Source organism: Prionailurus bengalensis, chromosome B3 (genome assembly GCF_016509475.1).
Source record: "Prionailurus bengalensis isolate Pbe53 chromosome B3, Fcat_Pben_1.1_paternal_pri, whole genome shotgun sequence".
NCBI classification, from domain to species: Eukaryota; Metazoa; Chordata; class Mammalia; order Carnivora; family Felidae; genus Prionailurus; species Prionailurus bengalensis.
This window is the reverse complement of record NC_057355.1, coordinates 66,233,627-66,245,000: the sequence shown is the minus strand read 5'-3', so window position 1 is coordinate 66,245,000 and position 11,374 is coordinate 66,233,627. Positions and strand designations below refer to the sequence as shown.

General features: G+C 39.8%; 1 protein-coding gene across 10 annotated transcripts in view; it reads right to left on the bottom strand.

The window, feature by feature from the left end:
• The window catches only part of MEIS2 (Meis homeobox 2), a 209,477-nt gene that overhangs the window by 3,917 nt on the left and 194,186 nt on the right, over nt 1-11,374 (bottom strand). For 5 of the 10 annotated variants that reach the window (XM_043555698.1, XM_043555702.1, XM_043555699.1 and 2 more), the window contains 2 exons: nt 1,692-1,750; nt 200-310 (listed from right to left, as the gene is read on the bottom strand). In XM_043555698.1, coding sequence (XP_043411633.1) covers nt 200-310; nt 1,692-1,750 — 170 coding nt within the window. The remainder of the gene's footprint in view (nt 1-199; nt 311-1,691; nt 1,751-11,374) is intronic. The other 5 variants (XM_043555700.1, XM_043555705.1, XM_043555701.1 and 2 more) reach the window with 1 other exon arrangement.

Below are 11,374 nucleotides of genomic sequence, written 5' to 3'. Positions count from 1 at the left end.
GGGGCAGAGTAACATGGTACTGCTGAAAACTCTTTACTTTGTAAAAGAGGGTCTTCTCCCCCACCCAAGGGAAAAGGAAGCAGGCAGCGCAGGCAGCAGGCAAATGTTAAACCCAGCACGAGAGCAGAGTGGATGAACAAGACTGGTGGAGAAGGTGACACTTCCCAGGGAAGCCCAGAGGAGGGTGGAGCACACCTACCTGCAGGCCGGATTCCCATGTGTTGCTGACCATCCAACACAAAGCTCCCCATGGGCTGACCCTCTGGACTATATGCTGCTCCTTGGCTCACTGAAGGATCAAGAAGAAAACCTGATTGTAGTCATTCGAGGACACAGAGGAGAAAGAAGAAAAGATATACCAAACAATCAGCAACTGTTCCCGCTGAAGCACTGAAACGTTACAGCAACAACGTGGTTGGCGCTTGCAAGAGGGGAGGTGGGGAGATGATGTGGTCTGTCTGTGCGGTTCTAGGATTGAGTCAAGGTGTGTGGGTAGCTTTAAAAAAGTTCTGGAGGACAGACCTCGCCAGCCAGTTTAACAGGCGCGTCATCCTCAGCAGCCTTTGTCTCTTTACTTATCTCTCAGTTATGGGGAAGAAGAGCAGGGAAATGGGGAGTAGCCAATATATACATATTGCAACGTGCTACTTAGCCAAGATTTTGTGATCCTGCCATGTCTGGGTGGCTTAATAAAATATTTTCACATCAGATGCAAACATTTGAAATTCGAGTGCAATTTTATGAGGTTAAACAAACCCTACTGAACACTGGCCTTTTTACTCAAACCCAAGCAAATGGAAACATGGTAAACAGAGTATTTCAATTATTTTATATTCTTCTCCAACAGGCCCACTGGTCTCCATTAGTGGAACAACATTTCAGTGTTACTGGGACAATTTTGCCAGAGCAAACTACTTTTCTTAAATTCTCTCAACTGAGGCCACAGTTTCAGTCTCCAAGTTTGACACTCTTGTTAGTGACAACAGTTATCACCACAAGGAAAATACGCTTTTTTCCTATAAACCTTCTCACGGGACACGGAAATGCCTCAGTGAACTAAGGAAATCTCAGGGTGGAATGATGAGGACTTCACGGGTATGGCTCAAGAGTACTGATAAGTGCTTCGGAGAAACGAGGGGATACTGTGAGGAAAAAGCCACATGCATTTTAGTGGGATGGATGGGAAGCATTTTAAACAAAGGTAATAATCTTGTACTAAAAAATAACACTGGCAAAGCAGCAAGCTGGGCTCCAATAGAATATTATGAACAGTCCAAGCAAACGAATGGATACAATGAACTGAACAGGGGATGCTCCAGGAGTGAAAGCCACGTGAACACCAAGGAATTGTGGGTAACAAGAAAACGTGTGCTAATGATTGATGCAGACAAGCAATGAGTAATTCCAGAGCTCGCAGTCAAACAAACTGCTTGTGGCACTAATACTTGTGCCCAATTACCAATTCAGAAAGAAAATAAAAAGCAGTTTCAGTGGAGTCAGGGTGGGAAATCTCCAATTAGCACCAATTAGTGAAGTTGCTTCCTAAGTGCAATCCTGGGGACATTAGAAAAAAAATTCTCCCAGGATGCCTGATGGAAGCATTTATTTACCAGGTGATGAAACTCCTAGAGTATAACTTGATGAGGATCTGTGCCTATGGGACATGAATGCAGATACTAGTTGGAACTTGCCTGCTCGATTTGACTGGTCAATCATGGGCTGTACTATTCTTCTTCTGGCATTAATAAACCTGAAATAGAACAGAGAAGTCCAATCACCCAATGCAGTTTCTGCGCCCTATGAGCACTTTGGCACAAACGCTGCGGAGGATACGACGTGGTCAAACATCTCCCGAGAATTATCTTTCTGATCCAAAGGCAGTTTTCCCTTTGCAGTGTTCAGAAACAGTTGACTGGATCATCTCCATCATCTGATAACCAAGTCGGGGTTGACTTTCGGACAAAGGCTCAGCGAGGGAATCAAGTTTTCCCTGAGAAAACATCTATTAATCTGCAGTCGTGCTTCTGCTTCTTGAACAAGTTGGAATCTGGTTAAAGTTCACGGGCTGGAAGATTTTTCTCCTTTCCCTAAACTCCCCATCATAGGGAGACCTAGCTTCCCCGTGCAGCTGGTCATAAATGGAGACCAGGCTCTGGCACTCTGCTTTCACAAGGTATTGTTAGGTCAGCAAAGCCATCAATTAGGCTGTCTGAAGTTTTATCACCAACACAGCAGTAATAAGTGCTGGCCAGAAAGACTTCTGCTCTTTGGCAACTCCTGCAGTTTAAGCCTGTAAAGTTAGGGGTCATTTAGAGGTCAGTGCCAGCTGGGGGCGGCCTTTCCAGTCTAAGCTGGGACACCCAGGGCAGGGATAAGGTAACTGCCAACCATAAACCCAGCCACCTTTCAACCCACTAGAAAGACCCAGCCTCAGGTACACATGGTTGATATTAGGGCCCAAGAAACGTTTTCAAATCAGGTGGTGGCTGAATCACAGGAATGTAAAGGAGAAGCAGTTATTTCGTCTAGAAGCCTGGATCTAATTTTGTTGGAAATCCAAAAATAAGTGCCTACTTCATGTTACTTTAATGTTTAATAATGCCCATCAAATATTCATGTACAAACAGAGTAAGATGATAAGAAATCTCCTTTATTTCTCCAAATTTAATAAAAACAAAACAATTTTCTACCATTTGCGAGTTACCCTTGTCCCTGTGCATTTTTAATGCTGTGCACTGCCCACACATTTGAAGTGATGCACGGGACTCACTGGCCGTGCATCTGGTGGGGGGCATGGAGGGAGGGCATGCCGCCTATAACATAGCTAGCACCTCCTTAAAAATACACCCACTTAGAACATTTCCCAGTATTTCCAGTTTGAAATCTTAAGGGCAAGGGACTTCGTGATTAATGAATCTGCATGGGGCCACAGGCAGGAACTGAAAACCCATTCTTTGAAATTAGCCAGAAAAATTCTAGTGTGTGTTGGCAGCTCTGTGTTTCTAAGGAGTTGAAGTCCCTTCCTAGGAGGACAGCAGCCCACACTTGTTCGGGGCCTCCCGTGAGCATTCTAGAGGGAATACAATTAGGCTGAAGAATAACAGCTGCAAGACAACCAAAGGAGTCTTTTGCATATGGTGTTTGTTTGCAAAACAATGAACTTCTTTATTACTTAAGGAAGTACAGCTCAGTTGTCAAAAATGTTACACCCTCTCAAGGTTTGGGGAAACAAGTGACAGGACTCGGGGAGGTGGAAACAAAAGGAGAGCTGAAACTGCACATGTATTCCCACCTGGAACATAAGTGCTACTGAGGAATATGGGACCAGATCACAAAGCATTCCAGAAGCATCCCTTAAATCAGAAAAGGAACTTAATTATCTACTCTTTCCCCACTGTCTTTACGGGGACCAAGGGGGACTGACGTGCAATTCTCACCCCCAGGAACTCGTTTTATCTGCGCAGCTTAAGACCAACTGAGATGCTCAGGCGAGCCTGGAGAAACCTTTTCTTTCCTCCTTGAAGTTTCTAATGGAGGACACACATGGCAGAGGCTTCATCTCTTTTTATGTGCTACTGATTCTCGTTTTGTTTCTTCCTACAGGCCAACTCTTTAGGTAAAATGAATTGCAATTTTTTCCCTTTTTCATTTTACCCTTTTACTCTTTTATTATTTACATCTGGAGGTTGTTCCCTTATTTATGTCTTTCTCCCCAGTTCCCCCAAACACTCCCTTCCTCACAGAGCTGCAAGGCATCATGGTTCTTAGTTCTCAGCAGGAGAACTCCACACTGTCTTCAAACAAATAATTACGGGGAAGGTTAGAGGTTCACTCAAAGGTCATTTCTTTGGATACTCGTCAGAATGTTTACATTAGTAAAAACGGGGTCCGCTCAAAAGGGTGTTCAATGGGGGACACACAACAATGCAGAACATTAAAAAAGCATTCTGTGTGCTAGCAGGTCTTTATAGAAGCGCTGAACTTGGAGATGCCACTCCGGCATTACATTTTCAACTAGTTACCATGGCATGGACTGGATGTTCACTAGCAGTTCTGGCGATGGCCTTTCTTTGCCCGGTTCTGCTAAACAAATATGCATAGAAGCCTCTGAAGGTTTTCAACTAGATCCTTTTTTACAAAGGGTCATAGAGATTCTGCCTTTTTTTTTTTTTTCACTTGGGTTCCATTTAGCTTCTCTGAATTTTTGTTCTCAAACAATGTTTTTGATCCATAGTGTTCTATCTTGCCAGGATCATAATTCTACCACATTCTTTCAAATCACACAGAATTTTAAAAACATATGGGCCCCAATTTTTCAGAAATCTCTTAACTTACAACTCCTGCCAATTGTCAACTCCCCTGATCTTGGGATATCTTACAAACACCATAGATGTTGTTATCAAAATTACCAATGAATGAGTTGACTTTAAGAACAATTTAACACGAGAAAAATGCAATTACCCCACTGTACTGATGATCTGCAGGCCACTCTTAGAAAACACATCAATGTACATACAATGGAGACATTTAACTATAGATTTTAAAAATTCAGACTAGGAGTACTTTTTATTTCTTTAGTATTACTAAGATAAAATTTCCAAATGCAACCTTTCCCTAAATTACATGACAAGAAATTTTTTCCACTTCCTCTGATCTATATTTTAAAATGACCTTATTCAATGCTCAAGTAGTAAACAGAATATCAAGTTTTCATTCTACTTAAAATGTGAAGACTCTAAAATTGAAAATACACTGATCTTCAATCTTTTAAGGTCCAAGCTCCATTCAGATGGAAAAACGCAACTCACTGGTTCAAAGACAAAAGACTTGTCTTAAAAAGGCTCAAAAGGTTTTTTTGGATATTAAATGGGTCTTACAAAATAACATTTTGATGAGTTAAGTGTAAATGAATCAGACACATATGGATTAAGTTATCCTTGAATTTCACACGGGTTTAAAAAATAAGGGGAAAAGAGGGTCTTGGCAAAAACATTTTGGACTTTGCCAAACCCAAAACATTTGAAAAATTGCTGAAGACATCCAACTAACCAAAATGCAGCAAGCTGCACCCAACTTTAATGAAAACCCCCACAAGTTATTTCCAATTCAAAGCCTGTTAAGTTTCTCATCTGTATCTGATATTAAAAATTTTTCTAAAGTTTTAATGTCATCCCAGAATGATTCTGAAGTTGAGGACATGTGATACACTTCTTTATTGGTATAAACAATTTAACCTGAAATTACAAAGTCTTTTAGAAATTAAATAGCTCTTAAAAACATTCTGAGATTTGTAAAACTTGTGTGCAAAATGTGCCATATATGATAAATGCCATAAATAAAATGTGCCAGTAAGCCTAGTGCCTTATCCAGATTTCACTTAGAAAAAATTTTCATTAGCCTCATTGTGACTTTTTTTAAGGGCTACAGATAATTCCATTAGTGACTCCCATAGGGAATGAGTGCCCTAAAGTGCACTAGTTCCATTGATTTGTATTGAACACAAAGTTAGTACCCAGGCTCACACAAAGACTCGGGAGAGTATCTACTAAGACTCTCTACTTTCTCGCTAAATTTTACAAAAATAGAAAATGCATTAGTATGTGCGATTCTTAAAAATCATACACTGACTGTTAGCTTAAAAATAACTCAATTATAGAAATAAATTCAATGACTTTCCAAGAATCATGAGGCCCTTTTGAGTCAACTCAGAGATGAGAAAAGAACGTATTAAAAAGAGAAAACGCAAGAGAGCAAAATATCACTGAAATCTCCTCTTGCCGTCTTACTGGAGGAGAGAGCTCCTGGAGACCTCCCCGCCTCCAATCCCCACCTCGGTCCCCACAGAAGAGCCAAACTTTTCAACTTTGCATATTTTCCTGCAACTGAAATTTGACCATCGTGGTTTTCCTTTGAAAGCTTTTTCACTCCAAAGCATATTTCAGATTGATAGAAGTAGGCTTAGGTGTCATTCCTGCTTGTTGATTTCTCTCCTTTTCTTTCCCCCCCTCCCTCCCCTTCTTTTTAAATGACTGATAAATCCCTTCTTTCTGGTTCACTAACTCCATGCCACACCTGGTAACCAACTTCTTTAGGCAGCATTCCTTTTATTAGAAAATGTAGGCCTCTGTGGAGTCACCTGGAAAGCCGCCAGCCCTGAAGGCTCTGAGGAGGAACCAAGGATCCCTGCGCTGAAGCTTTTCCGTGGATGGGTCTGGTCAAGGAAGGGGGCTGAACTGTACAAGAGGGATCAGATTATCTTGGAAGAGGTGTTAAAAGCAGCTTGGTGACTGGGGACCTGTTGAAAAAGGAAGAAGTTCTGCTTCTCCACTTTACCCAGCCATGGGACTCATCAGTGAGCGTGCTTATTCACAAAGCTTGCTACTGCTTGGTGTCTGATACAATGAAACCTCAACCTTGACAAATCAGTTATCAAGTTTCTTCACTTTTTGTCTTCACACACACAAAAAGCAAGTTTTTTTTTTTTTTTTTCTGTGCTCTGGTCATGGCTAAGAGTGGGGGTTTCTCAGTAAGATTCACTGAAATGGTTACATTGGTGAATTAAGCAGGCTTAATGTCTTTGAATATGTACTCGGGCACATGAATGATTGAGTCATGGTGTAGCCATGAGTTTTTCACTGATGGCCACACAATGGATCTTTTCTCACGAACAACTGTGAGCAAAGTAAGGTAAATGAATGAAATTCATGGGCCACTCAGAAACACATTCACAGTTCATAATTTCCTGAAGCTACAGATTAATTTAGAATTTGATAGATACTAGACTTGTCTACAACTCTGAAAACGCATGAACTAATTACTCATACATTTATAACATGAACACATGATGCTAATCCGGAATCACAAACATTTTGCAGCTTTAGGAATATGCCTTGAGTAGTGGAACATTCAAGTTGAACACAAAAGGCTCTGGACAAAATTCTAAGTAGCTAATACTTATCTTTAATGACCTTCTAATGTGTTCTTTCAATATTCTTTTACCTAATTCTTCCCTGAAGTTACAGGGCTTACATAGGTTCTTTACTAAAATACCCTACTTTGGGCAAACCCTTCTCAATTATTGTTCCATATTCCAGACTTCTCCATAGAACAAAGTGATGGAGAGGGTAGGCTCATAATCTCTGCCCTTTACTTGTTGTGTGACCTTGGGCAAGTCTACGTGAACTTCCAGGCCTCTATTTGTTTCCTGTCTATAACAGGGCACTGGTTGAGACCAGATTGTTTTGAGGATTAAGGAAGATATTGTATGTAAAATGCTTGGCACAGTGCCTGACACATAGTAAGAGCTCATTAAATGTTAGCTTACACTCAAAATGCACCTACCCAATGTCCCCTCCTAAAGAGCTCTGTCCTCTCATAGGAAATAATTAAGACTTGGTGGGTGACTATTAAGCAAATCCATGCTGAGCTGAAGAGAGGTAATCATGTGTTCTACTCTTACAAGTATCATGTGTCCATGTGCTAGTTCTTTCCCAAGGTCACAGCTAATTTAAATGCATAATGCCCTGGGGGGATTTTAGACACTGTAGTGGGTATCTGCTGGGGGGCTGGGTAGTGGGGCAGGTTATTTTGGAATCACACTCTCTAAAATGGTTCTCCACACCTGCAGGTCTAAGTGTGTTCCATGGACCAGTCACATCAACATCACAATGAGTCTGTTAGAACTGTAGAAACAGAGTAGTCCTCACCCTGGCACTACTGAATACTGAATTAGGATTTGAAAAGAGGTCCAGGTGATCTATACACATTTAAGTTTTAGAGGTCCTGCTGGAGATCACATAGCAAATAGATGATTGGGCCTTCTTCCTAAGAACAGAAATTTACAAAGATCAACTTTTAAGCATGAAACAGCTATGAAAATGCATGTATTACTCTCTTAAATTATCTCAGACCTAAATAGTCTTTTACTCCCTTGCCTCGGGCAAACAAAAATTTATAATAATTTTAATTCATTTTATTCCATGCATACTTCCTAAAGGAAAAGTTTGGCCAATAAAATGCTTTTTGTGGAAACTGTTACCTTTCAGTCTCTCTGGGATGGGCAGAAGGAAGATGGCAGAATTTTCTTTCTTTTCTTTTTTTACAAGTATTTCTGTAGTGTTTGAGTTTTAATAAGAAGTATAATTGTTTTTATCATTAAATTTCAAAGGTGACCTGGATAATTTGGCATCTTATCTGATTAAGGTTTATATGGCCAATAGTGGAAACTTTTCAATAAAAGTATTTGGGAAATTTTCTCTACGATAGGGAATTATCTTTTGTTTCCCTTATAATATGGAGCAACAATAAACACTATTCCATAAGTATAATCAGACTTGAGGGCATGTAACAAAACATCCCAGCGGGTTATGATTTTGAAGTAATGTTATTCTTACAGAATGCCATCATTCATATGTGGCATCATTCAATGCCATTATTCATATGTGGCTACTTATCACTGACTATAAAAGTGATCCTTCAAAGCCACTTGAAAGCAAGGGAGGAGAAAACACACACACTTCCTTAGCTATTCATATCAAGGATCTATCCTCTTAAAGATAAAATACTAAGTCAATAGATATAAGTTGTAATATATTACCTCATCCTGTACATGATTAATGGCAGATGGAAATCAACTAGAAACTGAATTACTTTGGAAATTTTACTACTGACATTAAAATTCCAGATCTGTATGGCGACACACCTTATGGGGCTTCTGAAAACAACTCTTTTGCAGACATAGAACATCTATAACTTTGCTCAACTCTATCAGCATAGAAAGCAGAAGTCATCATTTTCACATTGCCAATTACCCAGTACCTGTTCATCTACCTAAACACTACAGCCCGACTGAGCTTTGAAAAGTCAACCAGTCACTTGATATCAGTTACACACATTTAAGCCAATTCTCATTATGCTCCCAGCCATTTACTAATTCACTCTAAGAGGAGAAGATCCCAACAAATCTAGTATCTTTTTAGCTTTCGTGATCACCTTTGATTGAAGTATTAATTCTTTATCCTACTTCTCGGTGGAAACTACCTAAGCATTAACTTGCCAAAAATGCACCAAGCTGTTTAGCAATTATGTATTAGGTATGTTTGAGGAGATCAAGGTGCACTCACATGCCCTCTGCTATGGATATCTCTCTGATTAGCTTGTCATCTGCTCAGAAGAAGATGTAGGCTGATTCTCCCATACAGTCTAGCAGGCCAGCTGTTAGCTGCCTGTCAAGCCCTCAAGTGGACAAGTAGTCCAGGAGCAAAAATGTCACTCCTTTGATCTGGCAAGGAGCAGCTGCTGATTTATAGAGTAGGACTTTGTTCTTCCGTTCTATTTTACTTTCTTTCCTAAGGCAGAACCACAAAATCCAGGAGAAAAAAAAAAGTGCCGTTCCCAGCAACATCAACAAGCTCTGACAACTGCAACAGGGTTTTTCTTGGCCCTAACAAAGCTCTCAGGCATCTCCTTTGACGCTCACCTTTCCCCCCCCCCACTCCCCCCCCACCGCCATTTTGTGCAATGCGGTAGTTATTGTTTAATTCAGCTTCTGTAAATGGAATGGACTGTGGCCAGCAAGCCTGGGGCATAAACACACCTGTATGAAAGAAGCCTTATTGTAGCAACCATCTACAAGCAAGCTCACATGAACCACACGTTCCTGAGTTCAGAAAGAATGCTCCATTTTTTCCTGACAGCAAATTTTACCCTAAGTGAATTTCTATTTTTGGTGCCACCAACCTGCGATGACCACATTTGAACTGTTTCCTCTCCAATAGCACTGCACTCTTTAAATCAAAGAGAAAAAAGGATTAGATGTTTTTTAAATCTGTGAGCAAACATATCCATCAAAAATGTTTATCCGCTGTCAATAGTATCAATCATTAAGAGCTGAACTGAACATCCAGAAAGGCTTTAGCAAATGTAATATCAAAGATTCCATAATGTTGATTTCATTACCCCTGATTTATACTGACACGGGCTTTCTGAGTAACATATAAGGAAGAAAATCAACAAAATCTACATAAGCCATACGCATTGTCTTGCTAAGAATTTTGCATACATTTAATCCTATTCTCAACGGATAAATCTGTCAGGTCAGAGATGACCTATCACATGAGTGGAACATGAAACAACATGGCCTTGAGATAAACTGTGAGAAGTCATCAGCCATATGGATGCATGTACATGTATGTGTGTGTGCATATGTGTATATGTATATGTACATGTACATGCACACACCTACATATGGCAATAAACTTTGCCAGAGACTAATACCTGGCTAGGTTTTCTGTGCTAGTGCTGAAGAAAGAAAGATACACACACACACACACACACACACACACACACACACACATTGATATCTGTGTGTATATATATATGTATATATCTGTATATCATATATATGTGTATATATATGTATATATCTGTTTCATATATACATATATATATATATATATATATATATATATATATATATATGAAAGAGTTATCGACTCTAGGATATTTAACCACATAGGTCACATAGGTCAAAGACAGGAATTTTGTGGGTGGTGGAAATGCTGACAACAAAGGAGAAAAAAACGGTAAAACTCCTTGTGTCTACTTGGGTCATGCCTGCTATGTTCTAGTGTTTGCTCTCTTCTCTACCTTTTTCACTTTCCAGGGAATAGAGATTTTTGTCAGCCTCATTTCTTGTTTTATGCTATGTTGCCCTTTGGTCAGTCAAAAGTTACTAAGCACCCACCTCCTCAATGTTCAGGGAATTGTACTAGTAGGATGCTTTCTCTGGGAGTGTGTGTGTATCCCAGTAAGAGACTGGGTTCTGGAGAGTGGACAATAGTGGGTAGGAAGGGAAAGCAAGGTGTAGGGGAGCAGGGATTACTTAAGGCCTATTTTCATCCTTTTTCCATCCTAAAAAAATTGGAATGAATAATTTTTAAGGTCCATAGTAATCTGTACACGTGCCATGTAAAAATCTTCCTCATTCTATACTTAACAAAACACAAGTTTAATGACACAATACAAGGTCATATATAATAAGAAATTACATGTAACACATAAATATATAATTATGCGACTCTCTATTTAAAATTTTCAAAAGGCAGTGCATGCCTTTACAGAGTTTTATTCTTCACACCCACAGAAACCAACTGAAAATCACAATTTTATAATACCTAATAATTGCAAATTACAAATTTACCACACAGTAAATAGGTGTGAATAGGGTAGGGCCATTTGAAAAGTCAGATGGAAGTTCATTACTGAATTTGTGGAGGAAGAAAGTTGAATCAGATTAAAAGAGCATAGAATACTGGAGAGGCAGGAAATAAGGAAATGGCATGCTTACAAAGACACTAAGGCAGACTAGGGCCCA